At 41.6% G+C, this 23,992-nt stretch overlaps 1 protein-coding gene across 1 annotated transcript in view; it reads left to right on the top strand.

The window, feature by feature from the left end:
* The window catches only part of PPM1H (protein phosphatase, Mg2+/Mn2+ dependent 1H), a 216,989-nt gene extending 211,203 nt beyond the window's left edge, over positions 1–5,786 (top strand). Inside the window, exon 10 of the mRNA XM_044280560.1 lies at positions 5,726–5,786. Coding sequence (XP_044136495.1) covers positions 5,726–5,732 — 7 coding nt within the window. The 3' untranslated portion in view covers positions 5,733–5,786. The remainder of the gene's footprint in view (positions 1–5,725) is intronic.
* The last annotated feature ends 18,206 nt before the right edge of the window (positions 5,787–23,992 follow it).

The following is a 23,992-nucleotide window of genomic DNA, read 5'->3' as shown; positions in this document are numbered from 1 at the left end:
TGGGCACTTCATGATGAGTGAAGCTGCCTTAAATACAAAATAGTCCCGCCTCCGGGTGGGGATGGTAATCCGGAACCAGCTGCCTACTCCTATAAGAAAGGGAGAGGTGCGTGCTATAGCACATCAGATGACACCTGGCATAGAGGACGTATGCTGGCGGGCACCTGCGTCTCCTACAAGGTAAGCCAGTACTGGGACCCATAGTGCTGCGATGTGTAGACAGCGATCTGCCACCCTGCAGTGGAGACGCAGATCCCATACTGACAATCAGATTTGCCTCAAGTGTTCACTTAAGGCTACGTTCACACATGGCAGAAACGCTACGGATTGCCTTTGTGGATTTTCAGTTGGCAAATCTGCATCGTTGTACTTTTAGGAAATCTCATTGGCATTCACTGACATGTCCTATCTTTTTCCATATCTTGCAGATCGTGGACCCATTCAAGTCAATGGGTCCGCGTCCGCACCATGGAGTGTGCACGGCTGGTGCTTGTGCATTGCAGACCACAATTTGCAGTCCGCAGCATGGGCACAGATGCATTACCCTAAATTTTTTGAAGGGTAAAACAATTGTCCATTTGCGGTTCGCATGCAAAGACCAAACAAACTTGTAGGAACACTGTACTTCTGTTGACTGGGTTTGTTTTGCAATGACATCACAACAGTAAAAAAAAATTAAGAAGCCTGTAAAGTCGAAGAAATCAACCCTAGACAATGAAGCTCTGAAAATATTACAAGTCAGCGTAAAATACATAAGGATAAACTATCCAGTCACAGGATGTTCCTGCAACACAGGCATGTAAACCCCAGATTCAGTCTGAGGATGCATAAAATGAATGTTATAATCTTACACAAAGTTATACATTATAAGGGGAACTAAACGGTATGCAGCAGGTGGCTAAGGCTACTTTCACACTTGCGTTCAGAACGGATCCGTCTGCATTATATTGTAAAAAAAATTCAAAGTGTCAAAGTAGCCTCAGACGGATCCGTCCAGACTTTACATTGAAAGTCAATGGGGGACGGATCCGTTTGAAAATTGAGCCATAGTGTGTCATATTCAAACGGATCCGTCCCCATTGACTTACATTGTAAGTCTGGACGGATCCGTTTGCCTCCGCTCGGCCAGGCGGACACCCGAACGCTGCCAGACTGATGCATTCTGAGCGGATCCGCAACCACTCAGAATGCATTAGGGCTGGACGGAAGCGTTCGGGTCCGCTTGTGAGAGAACCACTATGATAAACATGAAGATTGCAGATACACTTTGAGCTCTCTATTTTCACTATATGCCCATAGGTATGTGGACGCCTAACCATCATATGTCTCCTTCCTTACGTTTACATGTAACTTGTTATATCTAGAGATAAGTAGTGTGAGATTACCAGCTCTGAAAAAAAATATTGGGTTATTTTATCAGATCTAAGTAACGCAAACTTTATTTAAAGCTAGTTATCTCATCCACTCATCTCAGGATATCTCTTTTAAAGATGAAATGTAGGAAAGGACTCATTTGTAGTACCTACATGAGGTTGAACAGCCTGTTCCAGAACTATAGGTGTTATGGAGTTGGACCACCTTTTGTGACTATAACATCCTTTACTTATCTGGGAAAGTTTTCCACATGATTCTGGAGTATGTCTGTGGGGACGTAAAAGAAATGCAGCAGGGGACAGGAACAGAAGTGGAATCCTACAAGCAAGCATATTGACAAATTTGTGTCTACGTTTTGGTCACATTGTAATGTTTTATATTTCATGCAAACCCTTTAAACTGATGTAGATTATCAGTGGTGCATCCCCAGTTATTGGGTGTCATGATTGCTCACCTGATAAATGGAATTGTCAGGTCTTGAAATGGTCTCGGAGTCCAGTGGACATAGCAATCTGACTGATTGGTGTTTAGCAGGCAGGCATAGTCAAATACCAGTCCAAGTTTGGTAAACTGATAAGCAGCAACAGTTTTTAATACGTCAAGTAGCAAAGTTTGGTACACAGATGAGCAACAACTGTTTGTAATGTAAGGCAACTGAGCAAGCCTTCTATAACTTTGGTGCATCCATCGCCTTTTCTAAATGTAATACAGCTTGCAGGTAAACATTGAAGAGGAAGCTGATTGACGGGGGTGCTGGGAGTCGGAAACCCGGCAATTTGATATTGATGATCTATAGGTCATGAGTATCAGAAAACTAGATAACCCCCTTTAAAGAGATATTATTAGCTGAGCGGCATGTTTCATTAAAAGATGGGAGGGTGCAAATTAACTGACTGGGAACATAGGCTATGACCACACGTAGCAAATCCTACGTGGAAAATTTGTTGTGTGTATTTGTTGCATATTTCAACAACTGAAATCCATGGCCAATTTTCCATAAAAATAAATTAGTATGCTGTGGATGTAAAATCTGCACCACATATCATGTTATAAGGCACTCCAATATGCTTGCTTGTAGGGAGATCATGTCAAACTAATCCTATAGATTTTTTTGATTGGGTGACTAAAATAATAGATGGAGGAGGTGCAGTAGACATCGCTTATCTGGACTTTAGTAAGGCTTTTGATACTGTCCCACATAGAAGGTTTATCAATAAATTGCAGTCTGTGCTTGGACTTCCATATTGTTGAATGGATAAGGCAGTGGCTGAGGGACAGACAACAGAGTTGTAGTCAATGGAGTATATTCAGACCAAGGTCGTGTTACCAGTGGGGTACCTCAGGGATCTGTTCTGGGACCCATATTGTTTAATATCTTTATCAGCGAAATTGCAGAAGGCCTCGATGGTAAGGTGTGTCTTTTTGCTGATGACACAAAGATTTGAAACAGGGTTGATGTTCCTGGAGGGATACACCAAATAGAAAAGGATTTAGGAAAACTAGAGGAATGGTCAAAACTCTGGCAACTAAAATGTAATGTGGATAAGTGCAAAATAATGCACCTGGGGTGTAAAAACCCAAAAGCAGAATATAAAATCAGTGATACAGTCCTAACCTCAGTATCTGAGGAAAGGGATTTAGGGGTCATTATTTCAGAAGACTTAAAGCTAGGCAGACAATGTCACAGAGCAGCAGGAAATGCTAGCAGAATGCTTGGGTGTATAGGTGCATTACCAGTAGAAAGCGGGAGGTGCTCATGCCGCTCTACAGAGCACTAGTGAGACCTCATTTGGAGTATTGTGCTCAGTACTGGAGACCACATCTCCAGAAGGATATTGATACTTTGGAGAGAGTTCAGAGAAGAGCTACTAGTACATGGATTGCAGGATAAAACTTACCAGGAAAGATTAAAGGAGCTTAACATGTAAAGCTTGAAAGAAAAAACGAGACAGAGGGGATATGATAGAAACTTTTAAATACATAAAGGTAATCAACAAGGTAAAAGAGGAGATAATATTTAAAAGAAGAAAAACTGCTACAAGAGGACATAGTTTTAAATTAGATGGGCAAAGGTTTAAAAGTAATATCAGGAAGTATTACTTTACTGAGAGAGTAGTGGATGCATGGAATAGCCTTCCTGCAGAAGTGGTAGCTGCAAATACAGTGAAGGAGTTTAAGCATGCATGGGATAGGCATAAGGCCATCCTTCATATAAGATAGGGACAAGGGCATTTCATAGTATTCAGTATATTGGGCAGACTAGATGGGCTAAATGGTTCTTATCTGCCGACGCATTCTATGTTTCCACGGCAAAGACACAAGATTTTATCACATCCACTTTGCAGCTACTATAAATGCTGAAGAATTTCCACATGCAATTCAACTGTAGAAAATGTGCAGTATTTACACTTTGTGTGGCTATTCCCTAAGGTTGGACTAAACGGGATGTCCAGCTCATACAATATTGGCTAAATGTCTTGTCCAGCCTTTCCAATAGTCACATAATATATACCAACATGCTGTCCATCATATCTATCCCAAGTACCAAACAGAATGTCCATCAAAGGTGCACATTTATGAAGTAGATGTAGCAGAGATGAATTTGTGACCTCAGATGTAACACGATGAATTGTTAAAAAATATATATAATAAAATCAGTGCTGCTGCACCTTACAAATACACCCTTTTATATTAGACTGTGACCTGATCATAGCAGTTACACTAGACATTGAGGCCAAGTTCTTGTCTTTAAAATTGTGCAGCCATTGGCCACCATGGGCGAGCACGTTTTTGGCCATCTACAGCAACTGACCCGTGTGAACCCGACCTAGATTTCCCACTTTAAAACATCTTCCCTCATTTAAAATACCTAATACATTTGGTAATATTATGAACTCTTCTTCTTGCTCAATTTGTTGCCATTTACTTAGTAAATATCACCCACTGTGTGTCACAAATAAAATAGTATATATAATATATCTTCTATTATACTATGTAGTAGTGTGTAGAAGCCCTGTACTCTGTACCTACAGGAGTGCCCACTGCTGCCAGTCATGCAATTTCAAGTGACGCACTGATGAGGAGGAATTTAGTGGGTCTGGTCTGAGGTGTGAATTTATTTTGGAGTCTGATCTGGGGTTTGAAGCCTCCCCTGCTCCATATTTTATGCTTATGTGGCTGATAGTTTGTGTGGTATCACTCCCATAGATTTCAATCTTGAATTCATACTTTGTTGTTCAATTATTTTTATTGAAGATAAGAATATAATATATATTGAAACGACATAAATTGCTTTTCATTATTGCCACTTAATACAATATCCAAATATAGTTAGACCAATACAATTGGTAAAGAAAAAGACCACATTTGATAAATTGGAAAACCATATTCAGCTAGCATGAATAAGCATTAAACGGACATAGAGACAACGAGGGGGGAAGGAGAGAGGGAGAGGAAAAAGAAAAAAAAAGGAAGGGGGGGGGAATTATTATTTATATAAATAAAAAGGGGAAAGCTATACCATTTGAAATTACAGTAACCATAAAGCATTTATGTTCTAATATCTACCCGGACTAACCAGTTTTGATACGCTTGAGAACCCTTAAATAGTATCCAGCAGGTCCACTTTTTAAGATATCTCTCATCTGTGCCTTCATCTTCCGCCAACAAGTCCTCCATTCTGCGTATCTCTTCAAATGTATCTAACTAGTTTCTAATGTGTGGAGTGTCTAGGGATTTACAATATCTGGGTATGACCAGGCGAGCGGCCTGCACAAAAAAATCTTAGGATGCCCCTTTTAACGCATAAATGGGACCAGGGAGCATAGATAGCAAAGTCCCCTCAAGGGTCCATTGTGATAAACCTGTTTATACAGCTCATTCAAGACCTTCCAGAAGGGAGTCAGCCTTTCACAGTGCCACCATATATGGGTCATTGTGCCTACTTCCCTTTCACATCTCCAGCATGTGTCCGGACAGGTAGGATAATAAGAGTGTAGGACAGCTGGTGTCCTGTACCATCTGGACAAAATCTTAAAACTTTTTTCCTGTAGACTGCAGCTAATGGATGACTTGTGTGATAATGTAAATGCTTTTTCCCATTGATCTACTGGAAACGATCTACCCAGTTCCCTCTCCCAAGCCGCTACATAAGGCAGGGAAGATGGGGGGCCTCCATACTCCTGAAGCAGCCTGTAGACCAGAGACACCAGATGTGTGGGTGAAGTTGTTTGCAAGCAGAGAGATTCAAAAGGTGCGAGCTCCCTAGATATTAACGTAATAGGGCCTAGAGAGGAAATTAAGTTTTTAATACTATTGTAATGGAACCAAGCCTCTCTATTGTTCTTCCCAGGGAATGAATCAAGTGGACGAATGGCGTTTTTCACAATCAGCTGATATGCCCTGAGGTTTTCTTCCTGCCGAACTCCTAGCAACGTCTGCTGTCCCACTCCCAAGGGAAAGTCTGGATTATCGAATACAGCGGTCATGGGTCTCGGGAATGTTGTGAGGCCCAGAGGCACTGCATATTTATCCCACACTTGCAATATTCCTAAAGTAATATGAGGAAGGTGTGGGGGAACCAGTCCAAAACATATGAAACCAAAACTATGGAACCAGTCCAAAACATATGAAAGGGTCACAGCTTTATTGTACATTTGTAGATCCGGGAGCCCTATTCCTCCCCTCAACTTGGATCATGTTAGGAAACGTATTCCCAGCCTAGTAGATGAACCGGCCCAAATAAAGTCTAGGAACATTGATCTAAAGGCTTTGAAGAATCTACACAGTAATGGAATGGGGATAGTTCTAAAGAAGTAAAAATAAATGTGTTGCCGAGGATATTATAATGTGTGTATCCTCCCAAACCAGGACAAAGGTATTTTCTTCCATGCCTGCAGATCCACCTTAATTTCTTCCAAAAGTGGGGCAAAGTTCTTGTCATAGAGATTAGATATTCGGGAGGGGATAGCCGTTCCTGGGTAGCTGATATGTCCCTGTGTCCATTGGAAGGGAAACGAAGACTGTAATGATTGTACCGTTTCGAGTGGTATGTTGATATTAAGTATCTCAGATTCGTGAAGGTTTACCTTGAAGTTGCTAAGGTCTCCAAAGATCAAGAACTCCCTCAAAATATTGGGGAGGCCTTCAACCGGGTCAGAGCAATAAATGAGAAGATCGTCAGCATATATGGCTATTTTAGATTCTAGATTCCCTATTTTGAATCCCTTAATGGACTCATTGGCCCTGGGTGCTCTGGCCAGAAATTCCATGACCATAATGTATAATGGGCACCCCTGCCTAGTACCATTATGTATCTGAAAAGGGGCTGATAAAGAGCCATTAACCCGAGCCTGGGCTCTAGGACTTTGATATAGGGCAAGGATTCTATGTATCATATTGGGACCTAGCCCAAAGGCCCTCAGAGTCTCACTCAGAAAAGTCCAGTCTACCCCATTAAAAGCCTTTTCTGCATCGATTGAGATAAGGCATAGGGGGGAGTTGGACGCATTGGCCCATGCCACATGCGCCAAAGACCTTACAGTGTTATCTCTTGATTCCCGACCTGGGACAAAGCCCACCTGGTCCTCGTGTATTAAGGCGGGCATGTAGACCTTTAATCTATTGGCTAAGATTTTAGCGTATATCTTCACGTCGATGTTGATCAGTGATATCAGTCGGTAGTTATTACAGACTAAGGGATCTTTGCCTTGTTTAGGGATTACACATATAAGAGCGGTCATAGCTTGTGGCGGAAAAGAAGAACCCTTTCCCAAAGAGTTGCACATATTGGCAAGAGTGTTGGCAATATCCCCAAGGAACTTCTTATAAAGCAGAGGGTAAAGCCATCTGGGCCTAGACACTTACCGACTTTCAATCTTTTTATGACCACCTGGACCTCCTGTAAGGTTATGTCTCCCTCCAAAGTGTCTCTGTCCTCAATTGAAAGTTCAGGTCCTGCTAACTGCGACATGTAATGTCTAATTTTCTGGATCTTTAAATCTACATGAAGATCAGCATATTTCCCCTTGAAAACTGGCCCCCCAAATATTTTTAGTCAATTATTTTCCTAAGAGCAAACCTAGTATCACAGAGCAGGGTCATTTAGGCCGTTAGTACTATGGCCTCTATCAAGATTTGTTCATATAATACAATCTGTGGGAGTTCAATCACAAAATATGTATACCAAGGAATGTAATGGGAAGCAAAAGACAAGACGGACCAGGGTAAACGCACAAACATAACACAAGACTCTTGTAGACCAGTAAAAATACTGTACAAGTTTTAAGAAAACCAGTAGCAGATGGATAAACACCCCCTGCTCCCCTGTGAGAATACGGGAGAAGTGAAAGCCCCAACGAAGCAACAGATCCCCCACTCCTGCGTATGGCAAATAACAAATATGGACGGTAAAGTACTATACTATCCAGCATATAAGTGAATGATAAAATGCACACCCAACTTCTCCATGCGGGCCCCTCCAGGCAGAACCCAACAGGAACAAAGGTGACTCACTCATTCACCTTCGCCACCTAAAAAGTGGCAAGAGGAGCCCCTCAGGGGAAGCCCTCATGGTCAACCTTCCATACATAAGAGACACAAACAGTAAACAACAGCCTGAGTAAGCATATCGGCCTAAATATAACATTTTAAACAAGATGAGACATATTTCACTGTGTCTTCCTCTGCTTAGATGCTCTGGGAGTTACCTGAGACCAGTGCTTCCTTGTAGGCAAAGGCACTGGGGATGACACAGTCGGCCAATCTGGTAGGAAAACCGATGCTAATGCAAAAGTCTCCAAAAACTTGGGGAGGTCTTCTGGTTCTCTGATTTTAGCTGACCTTCCATCTTTCCTGGCGTGGAGCTGGAATGGGAAGCCACTGTATGTGATGTCCTTTTCCTTTAATAGCTTAAGTAAAGGCCTCACTGCTCTGCGTAATTGGAGGGTCCTTCTTGAAAGGTCCAGTAGGATCTGAATGGGAGAGCCCCCAATCTCTAACTTTTCTGTCTGGCAGCTTTTAGAATGTCCTCCTTTATTTTAAAGAAGTGTACGCGGCATACAATATCTCTGGGCCTGGCCGCATCAGATGGTCTGGGGCCCAGAGTTCTATGTATACTGTCCAGCTCAATTGGTAATGAGACTGCTGCATTAAGTAGGGAGCCGAACAAGGCTTGTATCGTGGCCTTTAGATCACTGTTTTGGACCGACTCCGCGACCCCTCTGATCCGCAAGTTATTCCTGCGGTGGTGGTACTTCATATCGTCAAGATGGGACAGCAGTTGGGATATTTGCTCGGAATGGGCCCTCAGGACCGTCTGTTGATCCTTTAATTACCCCTGTATGGCCTCCTGTGACTTCTCAGAGGCTTCAACCCGGTTACCCAGGTGTTTGATTTCTCCCTTTCTACCTCCATTTCTTCATGATAGGTCCGCTCCAGCCTGCAGACAGATTTTTCTAGGTCGTCCTTTGTGGGGAGAGCTTGTAACTGAGCTTGGAGGTCCCATCCACTGTAGTGTTCTGCAAGCCGAAAAACTTTTGAATGCTGGCGCTTTCTTGCTGCCTTTCGGTCTCATAGGGACCCTTAGCCGTTTTCCGTCCCATCTGGTTGGTAAGCTGGTGTGTTTGGTCGTTTGGATAGCGATTAGATCAGGAATGGTGCAGCAGCTGTTCTCCTGCACGTCCTACTCTGCCATGAGCAGGCCACACCCCCCTTGAATCCATACTTTGGAATAGCTTTATATTGCTGATGGTCAGCCTGTCTGCAAAGACTGAAAAAGGATAATGCAAGGGTGGACCACAGCACAGAGGGAGAAAGATCCTGACAACAGTAAGTTGTGTCTTTCCTCCTCAGCCTCCCCATCTTGTTAGACAAGAGGAGCAGGGCAGACCCAGGCTGCTGGTGCTAGCCACCAAGTTGGACAGAGGGAGACTGGCACAAGTAGGCCTTGTAAGAGAGGGTGGCAGCAGCAGACGGACATCTCCTTCCATTTAAAAAGTAGCTCACGGACATCCCCTTCCATTTAAAAAGTAAAATATTTGGGGACCCCACCAGATGTTTGCCTAGGGACTTCCACCCACCTTAATCCTGCCTTGCTTGTAATCATAACATGTATGAACAATTACAGAGCTTTACCACAGAAAGAACAAACTGCATTAATTGACAAGAACAAATACTAGTCAAAGCAAATAAATTATAGACAGGCCAAACAATCCATCATAAAGCTGACAATATGTTTTCAACAGCTATTCTTAGTGAACTCCACATGCATGCTCACTTGACTGAGGAGAGTGGAATAAGCTGTTGCCAGACACCTTCTGTGACTTACCTCCCTTGAGAACAAAAGACTAGGCATGCTGAAATTCAGCATGTGTGATACTTTCTTTCCCCAACATATCCCAAATTAAGTTTGGTTGGTCTCACTGACATCGACATATTCGGCTGGCCTAAGTCTAATGTTTATGGCCACCTTTACCAACTTGTAAAAATATAGCAACACATTTTTTTTTAAATCTTTTTTTATTTTCTGATTGGAGATTTTCTTTATTCTACTTCCTGAACATGATTATGGGGGAAGCTATCTTGCCTGAGCTGTGCTTAACAGCATTTACAGATTTACAGCAGCCACATGGACCATAGACAAAATAGTCTGGAGGAGAGTGGGAGAGTTTTCTAGGTACTGTATGTTGAGTGACCTGTGCAGAGGTCAGGGGAGAGTAGATAAGCTGTGATATCACCTATTGTGAATGGTGCATCCTGTGTGATCTATATATACAGTAAGTCATATCTGTCATTGTACTTCTGCCTGTAATAAAGCAATGACTATCGTAAAGTGATCTGTACAGACCATGAACTGGCGCCTAGTGCTAGGCTTAGTAGCCAGTGCAAAAACTACAAAATTTTATGGGGGTGGTTTATACACATATTGACATGGAAAATTCTAAATAACAAAAAATTATTTTAAAATGTTTTACATAAAAAAATTGGTAATTTTCTGATGACAGATTCCCTTTAAGCCAGCGACATAAGTACTACCTTTGTAAGATCACTAATAGGTTATGTAGGACTTACTACAAATACTTGAAATCTATTTTAATCTAATATAGCAAATTATAATAAATGTAAGTTATATAATATGTAGTGACATTACATTACATATAGCTATTCATGTTTTGTGGAAGGTTCCTCTTGAGCTTATTTCTTATCACTATGTGGATAATTGCCCACTGTGTCATATGGGGTTTATCTTGCTTTACTCATAGATTAATACAGTTACAATGTGTATAACATGCTGCACAAACTATATAAAATCCTGAACAGAATGTACACATGCAGTAAGCAATACTTTATCACGAGGCCAACATTATCTAAGATGCAAAAAGAAACACAAAATTCTTACAAATTTTATAGAGAATGCCGTATTTGCAGACTAGACAATTCATTATACTTCACTGCGTAGTGTACACAATAAATCATTTACATATTCACTAATAAAAAGAATGCAAGTTCTTTGTTCAATTGGGCCTCCACTAAGACGTGAGTGGAAGAATAAGTAGAGACAAACAAGAAAAAAAGCAGAAAGGGAAAGATGAATTTAAAAAAACTAAACAAAAGTAAAAGAAAGGTTTAGTCTGTTGAGGTCTGAATGAGAGTAACTAAAGCTGGCCTGGCAATAGTCATTTCAGTTATCCAAAAACCACATATCTTCAGTTGAAAACTCACTTATGTATTGGTTAATTTTGGTGGTTGCTTGGGTATAGTCCTGGCCATATCTGAAAAATCTGCTATTACAGCAGATTTGTGGCAATGGACACATGGCACTATTGTTTCATACCTTTTTTTTTTTTTTTTTGTACAAGAATAAGCTCCATAATGTATCAAGAGACAACAAAGAGGGAACACTTGATAGGACATGAGCTCACCTGAGAAGGCAGGCACAACTGTATAGAAGTCATGAGAGTACAGAAATGAATTAACTGCTGCACCTTCAAGAGTAGCAGGCGCCAATTGGTGGTCCACAGTCGTAAATGCAGCCAGATTTAGAGAGTGAAGCTTATGAAGAGCAGAAAATCCTTTATTTAGAAAGCTACTACCTTTCTGAGTCAAACAAACCACTTCATTGTGTGTTTTGATGCCACCTTATCAATATTCACCTATTCCACCTACCCACAGATATATGCAGATATCTGACCAGGCCATCTTTGAATGCCAAGTCGTTCATTGTTCTGCCATTTTATTTTAAATTAAAACAGGAAGTGACAGGACAAGCCGACTATCATGACAGCACATGACTCCATCACATACTGGATTCCAACATGCCCAATCTTTAGTTCTCATGGGGTATAAACTACTGCCAAAGGAGTCTTCCACTGAAAACAGATGCAGGCAGAGCACACATGTAAATGGAGGAATAGAATTAGTTCAAACGAGTGCTCAACTGACCGCTATCTAAGGTGCATTGGCCGCCTTAGAGACTGTAAACTCCAAGGACTGACTTTTCCATACCTGTTTCAATTCTGAAATGGATGGAATGGCATTCATGGGTTGGGTATTTCCATGTACATTATTGAAACAACCTATTCAGATGTTCCTGACAAAGTATAGAATTGAGCTGCATCAGCATAATGCCTTAAATATCAAAAATGTAAGAAATGTATAAATAAACCACATACAGAGTAACACATGGAACAACTAGACTGATTTATTTGCCACTGTCTTGTCTATTACTAAACTTGATGTGATTGGCCATTAAAAGCACATTGACTTAATGTGGAAAAATTCCTTGCACAGCTAAGTTTTGATACATGGTAAGGGGTTTATTAAAATGTAACTCAAAACTGTTTGCAAAAGCTAATCTCCATTCTGGAACATCTGTATGTTTATATAAGATATGTATGAGTATGAAGTTTTATAAACCAGCATATTCTGCGGCTCGTCATCAGCACATCAAGGCATATTTATGAAGATTGGTTCTCATTGCTGCCAAATAATTAACATAATCTGTGGGTATTGTCCAACAGAAAAGCACCCCAGAAAGAAATAGATACAATAGAATGCATTCAGAAAGTCTTCAGACCCTTTCCCCTTTTTCACAGTTTATGTTGCATCCTTGTGCTCAAATAAAATAAAAAAATTAAAGTTCTTCCTATCATTCTGTACTCAGTACTCCATAATGAGAACGTGAAAACAGAATTTGAGAAACTTTTGCAAATGTAGTAAAAAGAAAAAATGAATTTTGCAGAAACAAAAAGTATTTAGACCCTTTGCGATGACTTATGAAATTTAGCTCTGGGGACTCCCATTTCTCTTGATCATCTTTGAGATGTTTCTATACCTTGGTTGGAGTCCACCTGTGGTAAATTCAGTTGATTGGACATGAATTTGAAAGATACACCCCTGTCTATGTAAAGTCACACAGCTGATATCAGAGCAAAAACTAAGCCATGAGGAGGACAGAATTACTTGTAGAGCTCAGATACATGATTGTATGGAGGCACAGATCTGGAGAAGGGTAAAAAAAAAATCGATCTGTAAGCAATCTGCTTTCAGGGCTGGAACGGCTCCCTATAGCAGCAATTGGGGAGCCATTTTTTATTTTTTAATTTTTGCGGCAGCCTCGTTTCCCCTTAAAGATGCCTAAATAAAATCTCCACAGTTTCTGAGCTCGGTAGCCAAGTGGGCAGTCTTATTAGTGAGTGACAACTATCCTTGTATACACAGACATACAAGGAAGGCTATCAGTCATCGATAAGATGGCCTGCTTGGTTAGTGAGCTCACAAACTGTAGAGATTTTACTGAGTAAAATATAAACTTTACTGACTCTTTTCCCACAAAACTTTATTTCAGTCTGTAACATGTTCTCTCTAAGAAAGTTGCTCTAAATTGCAGTGTTCAAACTTCATTCATTTTCCGACCACTGATATTCAGCTTGCAACTTTCTCCTAGTTTCTGAATTGTCTCATGAGGACAATATATGCTTGATGTAAGGTCTGTCCAGAATGATGTTGCCTTCCCTAGCACTCATGTAGCAGCTTCATTCCTATACATCTTCCCACATAGGATACAGCTTTTCACTACATAGTATGCATACAGCACAGTGTAGGTCTATTTCAGAAGCAATAGCACAGCCAGTGCCACTCTCATGGGGCTAAGCTGGTATACCAGACACATCCCATGGAGAAGAGTATCACTGTTTCTGGAGAATATCAATCCTAGAATCCCCTTTAAGCCATATACTTACCATGGTGACACTTCTAAAATTTGAAAATGTACAGTATGATCAATGAACATTTCATACCAATAAATTTCCCTATTGAATGTATTTCAGCTTGTGATGTTCACTCAATTAGTACCTTCGATGTAACAATGTATAGGTAGTTATATTTTTTTTTCACTCTATGCAACACACCCTTGCAACACTCAAGATTCATCTTGTCCTCACGTGGCAAACCGTGTGTCATCATTATGTACTTGGTAGAAGGGAAGTATTTTATTGTAATAGGAAAGACATATTCTGCTGCATTTAAAAGCAAACCAGTGAGAACTGGCATGAAACGCAATGGCATGGAGTCAACTTAATTTATTGCTATGACATTATCAAGTCTTTGTATGACATTAGATCTGTAGAGAGGGATGCTATATTGTTTGTCGCTGGCAGGCATCCATTTGGTTGATGAAGCACCCTATCTGGTTGCCAGTGAGCTAATAGTTTGCATTCCTATGAAGAATGCCTCAGCCCTGACATTGTTTCCATTCTTGACAGCTAACAATGCACTTTTATAGTGAAATGTATGATATACTTCATATATTCCGGGGATACTTCAACTTTGCATATGTAAGGAAAATAAGTGACCAGACAAAACTGAGTGTGGGATTCGTTTGCATTTGAACATTTAGTTTCATGGATGTGTCTAGATATGAAGGAGAAAAGGTTAGCTCCCCTGGCAAGTGTTCAGCTCCAGAATGCGTCTATGCATGTTTAATAGACTGGTATTCTTCTGACTTATTTGCATAAACAAGCTACAGTACCACACCTCAAAGGCTTGAAATGAGACTTCTTCCACTAAAGTTTAGGATTTAAACATAAGCCCCAACTGCAACATAATTTTAGGAAATAATCATCACCATTTGAAGTCAAGTACTTCCAACATGAAAGAAAAATTAGATAACAAAATTAATGAATAAGGACATGCACAAGCAATGTCTAAAAACTAAAAATTTTACATGCATGATTAAGGAGAACCTTGAGAACCTGCCACCATAACATGTAGTAGAATCTGCAGGTAGCATGTTATAGAGTAGGTGTAGGTGCTAAGCAGATTGACATATACCATAGTTTTATGGTGGAAGCTTCAGTATAATCTGTTTTTAATTTATTAACCCCTTCAAAACCAAGCCAGTTTTCACCTTAAGGACCAAGCCACATTTTGCAAATCTGACATGTTTCACTTTAGTAACTTAGTAACATAGTATGTAAGGCCGAAAAAAGACATTTGTCTATGCAGTTCGGCCTGTTATCCTGCAAGTTGATCCAGAGGAAGGCAAAAAAAAAAAAATGAGGTAGAAGCTAATTTTCCCCACTTAAGGAGGAAAAAATTCCTTTCCGACTCCAATCAGGCAATCAGAATAACTCCCTGGATCAACAACCCCCCTCTAGTAGCTATAGCCTGTAATATTATTACACTCCAGAAATACATCCAGGCCCCTCCTAAATTCCTTTATTGTACTCACCATCACCACCTCCTCAGGAAGAGAGTTCCATAGTCTCACTGCTCTTACCGTAAAGAATCCTTTTCTATGTTTGTGTACAAGCCTTCTTTCCTCCAGACGCAGAGGATGTCACAGTCCTGGGGATAAATGATGGGATATATCTCTGTACTGACCCCTGATATATTTATACATAGTAATTAGATCTCCCCTCAGTCTTCTTTTTTCTAAAGTGAATAACCCTAATTTTGATAATCTTTCAGGCTACTGTAGTTGCCCCATTCCAGTTATTACTTTAGTTGCCCTGCTCTGAACCCTCTCCAGCTCTACTATGTCTGCCTTGTGCACAGGAGCCCAGAACTGTACACAGTACTCCATGTGTGGAGTACTGTGGTACTCCATAGTGATTTGTAAAGTGGTAGGACTATGTTCTCATCACAGGCATCTATGCCCTTTTGATGTAACCCATTATCTTATTAACCTTGGCAGCAGCTGCCTGACACTGGTTTTTACAGCTTAGTTTGCTGTTTATTAAAATTCCTAGGTCCTTTTCCATGTCAGTGTTACCGAGTGTTTTACCATTTAGTATGTACGGGTGATTTGCATTATTCCTTCCCATGTGCATTACCTTACATTTGTCAGTGTTAAACGTATCTGCCACTTCTCAGCCCAAGCCTCTAATCTATCCAGATCCATCTGTAACAGTATATTGTCCTCTTTAGTGTTAACTACTTTACACAGTTTAGTCTCAACTGCAAAAATGTATATTTACTGTGCAAGCCTTCTTCAAGATCATTAATAAATATATGGAAACGAATAGGGCCCAATACTGACCCATGAGGTACTCCGCTAGTGACAGTGACCCAATCTGAGTGTGTACCATTAATAACCAACCTCTGTTTTCTATAATTGAACCCGTTACTTACCCACATACAGACGTCTTGTGCCAGTCCAAGCATTCTCATTTTATATACTAACCTTTTATGTGGTACCGTGTCAAATGCTTTGGAGAAGTCCAGATATACATCCATTGATTCACCACCTCCTCAGAGAAACTGATTAAATTAGTTTGAAATGACCGATCCCTCATGAAGCCATGCTGATGTGGCATTATTTGCTTATTTTCATTGAGGTACTCCAAGATAGCATCTCTTAGAAAACCTTCTTAGAAAACAGTTTACCCATGACAGATGTTAAACTTACCGGCCTATAGTTTCCGGGCTCTGTTTTTGCACCACATTTGCTATGTGCCAATCCTGTGGAACACTCCCTGTCAGTATAGAGTCTGTAAATATCAGAAAAAATGGTCTGGCTATGACATTACTTAATTCTCTTAGGATACGGGGGTGTATGCCATCTGGTCCTGGCGATTTGTCTATTTTAATCTTTTTAAGTCGCTGTTGTACTTCTTCCTGGGTCAGACAGGGCACTTTTAAAGTGGAATTTACTTTTACATTCTGCATTTCATCTGACAGTTTATTTTCCTTAGTGAATACATGGAGAAAAAAATATTTAATAGCTTTTCTTTCTCCTCATCGCTTTCTGCAACTCTCCCCTCATTGCTCTGTAGAGGGCCGACACCTTTAGATTTATCATTTTTACTATTTATATAAGTGAAGAACATTTTAGGGTTAGTTTTGATCTCTTTGGCAATTAATCTCTCGGTCTCTAGTTTGGCGGCTTTTTATTTGTTTTTTACAAATTCTATTTTTTTCCTTATAGTTTTTCAGTGCTTCCTGGCTTCCCTCCTGTTTTAGTGATTTAAATGCTTTCTTTTTGTCATTTATTGCTTTCTTTACAGTTCTATTTATCCATATTGGTTTCTTCTTGTACCTTAACCCTTTATTCCTATGAGATATGTACCTCTCACAATTAGATTTTAGGATGCTTTTAAAAATATCCCATTTTGTGGCAGTATTTTTATTTTTGAGGACTTTCTCTTAGTTAGCAGTGGCATCGCTACAGGGGGGCAAGGTGGCATTGCCCCCCCAGGTGCCCACCCACACTACTGACTCAGTAATTCAAGTTAAAGTACAATACTACACACACTACAGAACACAGATACATACACAGTCTCAGACATGAGAGTCACATGACAGATGGGGGTAGGGGCAGACCCAGCGGAGGCAGAGCGTGCAGGGCGGGCGCAGGCTGGGAGTGTGGCAGCCGCAGAGACGAGTTGACGTCACGGTCGTCACCACGTAAAGCTGCGTGGTGACTGTTACCCAGCTAGCTACCTCACTTTCCTCAGCCTCCTCGCTATCACCCTCCCCCTCATCTACCCCATAGAGTGCTTGCTCAGTGAGCAGCAAACTTTTTTCCAAATTGTTAACGCCTCTCAGTGTTGAAACTCGCCCGTTTAGATACTCAATTTGCGATTCCAAACTGGTAATTTGCTCACATTTTGAACAATGATATACACCCAACGGCTGTTCCAGGACTGCATACATTAGACAAGATGTGTACTGGACTGCGCTGTCAATTATGGAACACATACTAAATAGGGATTACACAACGAAAGCGAAGAATACAATAGAATGCAGTAATAAGAAACTGATTTACTTCAGTCCCCCACTGAAGTCCCTGACTCTGAAGTCACTTAATCTAAAGTCACACTTTTACAAACACACACTTAAATCAAACACACGACGCGCAAACTCGCGTTATATGCCTGCTTATATAAATGGAGCTCTCAAAACCAGGCAGTTTTTTTTCCTCTGGATTTATGTGGTACTAACTAATTTTACTTATATAAGCGATTCTGAGATTGTTTTCTCGTGACACGTACTTCATGTTAGTGGTAAATTTGAGTCAATATGTTTCACCTTTATTTATTAAAAAAATCCAAAATTTACAGACAATTTTGAAAAATTCACAATTTTGGAGATTTGAATGTCTCTGCTTTTAAAGCAGATTGTGATACCTCATAAAATATTTGTTACTGTACATTTCCCAGATGTCTACTTCATGTTGGCATCGTTTTGTAAATGTCATTTTATTTTTTAGGAAGTTAGCAGGCTTAGAAATTTAGAAGAAAATTTCCAAAACCTACATTTTAAAGGAATAGTTCAGTTATAAAGTGACTTTGTGGGGCCTACATAGTACAAACCACCCATAAATGACCCCATTTTAGAAACTACACCCTTCAAGTTATTTAAAACTGATTTTACAAACGTTGTTAACTCTTTAGGTGTTTCACAAGAATGAAAGGAAAATGGAGGTAAAATATCAAAATTACCCTTTTTTTTTTGCAGATTTTCGAATTAAATCAAATTTTTCCCTGTAACATAGCAAGGTTTAACAGCCAAAGAAAACTCTATATTTATTACCCTGAGTCTGCAGTTTACAAAAACACCACATATGTGGTCATAAACGGCTGTATGCACGCACGGCAGGGCTCAGAAGTAAAGTTACACCTTTTGGGTTTTGGAGGGCAGATTTCACTGGGATAAATTTTAAGTTGCAATGTCACATTTGAAGACCCCCCTTATGTACCCTGTTACGGATATTTTACACTCCAGCTGAGTAAATCCGTACAGCGTCTCCCGAAAACCAAGTAAATCTGAAGGTGTTGGGGATATATAGCTCCCAATCCCCCACAAACAGGATCCAGGACTTCAGGAAGGGGGTAAAACCGATCAACTTTATTGATGGTCACAGCTCAGCCTTTTATCAAATCCTCCAGCAAGGGTTACTCCCACGGGGCCCTTGTGGGGAACAGGCACACAAAATATAGTGACCAATAAATATACAGTAAGATATAACACACTCCCACATGAACAGTAAAATCTTTCCTCTCTATCCTGGAGATAATTGGATAAAGGGGCCGGACATAGTTCCATGCGGTCGATGACTAAGACCATTGTGTTTGCTAAATGTATCACAGGCAATATCCATTGTGTTTGTGCATTGCGTCAATGGCAATATCCATTGTGTTCGCTAACTGCATCACAGGCAGATGAGTTGGTTTGTGTACATTTAAAGGGCGAAATTAGGTGAACACCAGATGAAATACAAGAGTCTGGACATTCCTAAAACAGGGGTTTTGTCACATACCCCTATAGGAGAAACTCCCAAAAAGTGACTTCATTTTGTAAACTACGTGATAAGGTTTTATTAGTACTATTTTGGGGTACATATGATTTTTGATTGCTCAATATTACGCTTTTGTGAGGCAAGGTAAACAAAAAATGTCAGTTTTTATTTTTATGTTTTTGTTCTCCTGACAGGATAGATCATGTGTTGCTTTTATAGAGCAGGTTGATACGTACACGACAATACCAAATATGTGTATTTTTGTTGTTTCAATTTTACATAATAAAGCATTTTTGAAAACAAAAATGTTTTTGTGATTTCATTTTCTGAAAGCTACATTTCTTTTATTTTGTCTTGTGCAGAATTTTGATAATTCAATATGACACTTTTTGGGGCAAGGTGACCCAAAAATTGCTATTTTGGCTTTTTTGTTGTTGTTTTTAACAGCGTTCAACTGAGGGGGTAGATCATGTGATATTTTTATAGAGCAGGTTTTTACAGATGCGGCGATACCTAATATGTCTTTTTTTATGTACCATATTTTTCGCCCTATAAGACGCACCGGCCCATAAGACGCACCTGGGTTTTTGGGGAGGAAAATAAGAAAAAAAATATTTTTAACCAAAAAGGTGTGCTGTGTGTTTGGTGGGTTTGGAACTAATGGTGGTCTGTGGATGGCACTATTACTGGGGATCTGTGGATGACGGACACTGTTATGGGGGGGATCTGTGGATGACGGACACTGTTATGGGGGGATCTGTGGATGACGGACACTGTTACAGGGGGATCTGTGGATGACGGACACTGTTACAGGGGGATCTGTGGATGACGGACACTGTTACAGGGGATCTGTGGATGACGGACACTGTTACAGGGGGATCTGTGGATGACGGACACTGTTACAGGGGGATCTGTGGATGACGGACACTGTTACAGGGGGATCTGTGGCTGGCACTGTTATGGGCTGGGGGGATCTGTGGCTGGCACTGTTATGGGCTGGGGGGATCTGTGGGTGGCACTATTATATATGTGCCATCCACAGACCCCCCCCAGCCCATAACAGTGACATCCACAGACCCCCCCCCCAGCCCATAACTGTGCCATCCACAGATCGCAGCCCCCGCCCCCCCCCCCCTGGCGCCGCCGCCAGTATACAAATATAAGATGTTATATTGATTTATTGGTTATTAAACATGCCCCCTCAGTCCTATTACTACCTTATATCCTAATCGCATCTGTAGAATTCATGCAGGCCAGGCGGCCGGCCGGCGCGTCCCTCAGTGACGTCACTTGCCTGCGCCGCCTGTTTCATTCATAAAGTAGGCGGCGCAGGCACATGACAAGACTTGCTGCTGCCCGCCCGACCTGCATGAATTCTACAGATGCGATTAGGATATAAGGTAGTAATACGACTGAGGGGGCATGTTTAATAACCAATAAATGATTATGACATCTTATATTACTATACCGGAGCGGCGATACCACACTGACTGCACCGCCCCGCCGCTATTGCCGGCCCCAGCTCCTCCTCCCAGTCCCTCCCCGAGTCCCCACTCACATCTACATCGCAGCTTGCGATGTAAAACGGCAAGCATTCCCCCATAAGACGCAGGGGCATTTCTCTCCCGTTTTGGGGGAAGAAAAAGTGCGTCTTATGGGGCAAAAAATACGGTATTTTAGTTTTACACAATAAAAGCATTTTTTTTTTTTTTTAAACTCGTTTTATTGAAGTATAAAGTTGCAATATTATCATACATGACAGTTTGACATGACCATAAAGTCAATATTGCGAGTATACAGAGTCAACATGCAAGTTGACAATAATCAAACAAAGGAAACAAACATTCCGTGGTACATAATCCCAAAAATAATTTCCCCTGGACGCAGCAGGGTTACGTGGCAGACACCATTCCCAATCCGAAAATGATTTCCCACCATTCATGTCGGGGACATCAACATATATGGCAATTGAGAACAAAGGAGAAAAAAACGGTATATATACACATAATAAAGCAAAAACAGAAAAGCCCAACATTTCCCAGCAAGGCCTGCATAGCTAAATTGAAATAAGAGGCTATCGAGAATTCAGCGTACTAGCGGACGCACACCATTCCCCCCACACTTTCTCAAACTTCTGGGGGCATCCCCTATGAATGTATACCACTTTCTCCAGAGGAATAATCTGGTTCACCACCCGCTTCCAGTGGTTAACATTAGTCATCCTATCGGCCATCCACCTAAGAGCTATCGCCTTCCTAGCCAGAAATAGAGTTTCCTCCAGGAATATCCTATGGTGATGAGACCACATCTCCTCATCGATAACTCCCAACAGGCACATCTTGGGACATAGAGGAACAGTACCTGGCACTAAGTTAGACAATAAGGCCGTCACATCCCTCCAAAAGCATTGTATCGCTCTACATTCCCACATCATATGCCAGAAGTTAGCATTGGGCTGTTGACATCTTAAGCAGTTGTCATTCTGCATCCTACCCATTCGGAATAGCCTGCTAGGTGTGAGGTAGCTCCTATGGAGTATATGTAACTGTATCATCTTATTGTTAACCGAGGGGGAAACTCTTGTGGGAGCTGCCAGCGCTTCGGCCCATTCAGTCCCAGAGAGGGACGGAATGCTAAGCCTCCATTTGTCCTCTACCCCCAGGGGGGAGGCAATCATCTTCGTGGTTATGAGGTGTGTATAGATAGCCGATATGAGTCCTCTGGGACCTTGTGTGGATAGCACTCCAATCAGCGGGTAATTGGAAATTTTCCTAGATCCTCTTCCGAACTGTGCGGAGAGAGCGTGTCTAATCTGCAGAAACCTAAAAAACATGTGTCTCGGCACTCCATATTTATCCTGTATTTGAGTAAAGGATCTCAGAGATCCTCCCTCATACAAGTCTCCCAGGGCCAGTACCCCATGATCCCTCCACGTCGCAGCACCGTCATGACTACTCAAATGCGGAAACATAGGGTTTCCCCATAGGGGTATTGCGTCCGGTAGGTCAGAGTATACCTTCAATTTAGCTGCCTCCCACACCTGATGGGCCAACCTATGTAATAAGAGGGTTTTACCGTGGAAAAGGTTAATATCTTCCAGCACCGGCCATAAGGAATGTAGCTGGAGAAAGTCCTGCAAATAGAATTCCGCATTGGGGAGGGACTGCGAAGACACCCAGGAGGTTAGGTAACGTAGTTGACCCGCTAGGAAGTACATGAACAGGTCCGGAAGTGCCGCACCCCCCTGCAACTTGGGTCTCTGAAGAGTGCGCAGCGCCAGCTTCCTTCTAGCCCTACCCCAAATAAAAGGACATCATAGAGTGGAGGCGGTCAAAGAACCGTCTCGGGATAGTCGTACTAGCATGTTCCAGTACATATAAGGCTTTGGGTAGAAGGACCATCTTTATGAGGTTCAGACGTCCCATCAGAGAAAGAGGGAGCGACCGCCACGCTGCAAATTTCTTCGTGAAAAACAAAGTTAAGGGCTCTATGTTCAAAGCGTAAGCTGAGGGGGGATCCCTAGTTATTATAATACCTAAGTACTTAAACCTATCCACAACAGGTAGATTGTGATATGTCACGGGCCATCCCTCAGGCTGAAGGGGCATCAGGGCCGACTTGGTCCAATTAATATGCAGTCCAGAGAACCGGCCAAAAGTTTCAATTAACTCAATCGCCCTGGGTAACGACTGCTCCGCCTTATCCATAAAAAGGATCAGGTCGTCAGCGTATAACCCGACTCTGTCCTCTCTATCCCCCAAGGATATTCCTCTGTAGACTCCATCCTGCCTCAGTCGAAGTGCCAAGTGTTCTATTGCGACTGCAAATAGGAGGGGTGACAGAGGGCAACCCTGTCTTGTGCCTCTACCCAAATCAAAACAGCCTGAGTGTGAGCCGTTCACCAGTATATTCGCTTTAGGCTGCCTATATAACATTCGCACCCACTGGGCAAATACTGGGCCAAATCCAAAGCATTTCAGCGCTTCAAGTAGATACGGCCATTCCACCGAATCAAAGGCTTTGGCCGTGTCCAAAGAAGCAAGGACCCATGGCTTTTCTAAAGCTCTCCCAATTTGCGTTATTACTTGCGCCCTCCTGATGTTACTGGATGTGGACCTCCCAGGTATAAAACCAGATTGATCCTGGTGTACAATAGAGGCAACGACCCTATTCAATCTATTGGCAATCATTTTTGTAAGAACCTTATAATCTAAGTTTAGCAAGGATATGGGCCTGTATGAACCACACTCTAAGGGGTCCTTATCCGGCTTCAAGATGATTACAATGGTAGCGTCATAAAAGGAGTCCGGCAGCTTCTGTTGAGACATAGCTGCCTGCAGCATACTCCTCATTCTAGGGGCCAAGATGTCACCATACCTATTGTACACCTCGATCGGTATGCCATCCGGCCCAGGAGCTTTCCCAGTATTTAGACCTCGCATGGCATCCTGTATTTCTTCCAAAGTAAAGTCTCTCTCAAGCGAGTCTCTATCCTCAGCACTCAATTGGGGGTGCGTCACTTCCTGTAAATATGTCGAGAGTTCCTGGGGTGAATATCGTGACACCGAACTATATAATTCTTGATAGAATTCCTGAAATCTAGCAAGGATGTCTGGCGACCTTTCCCTTATCTCACCGTCCAATCCTCTTATACGTAGGACTGGGGGGGCTGAGGAATTATTCCGAGCAATATGTGCCAAAAGCTTACCTGCCTGGCCTCCCTGTTCAAAAGACTGCTGTTTAAGAAAGAAAAGTTTCCGGTCACTTTTCTCCTGCAGGTGTTGCATATACTGTCTCCCTTTAAGAAGCCAGTCTACCCTGTTAGCCTCAGAGGGGTCTCCAATAAAGGCAGTCTCTGCTACTTTACAAGTCTCCTGC

This window comes from Bufo gargarizans, chromosome 2, assembly GCF_014858855.1.
Source record: "Bufo gargarizans isolate SCDJY-AF-19 chromosome 2, ASM1485885v1, whole genome shotgun sequence".
NCBI lineage: Eukaryota > Metazoa > Chordata > Amphibia > Anura > Bufonidae > Bufo > Bufo gargarizans.
Note: the sequence above shows the minus strand (reverse complement) of the source record. Positions and strands in the feature narration are given on the sequence as shown.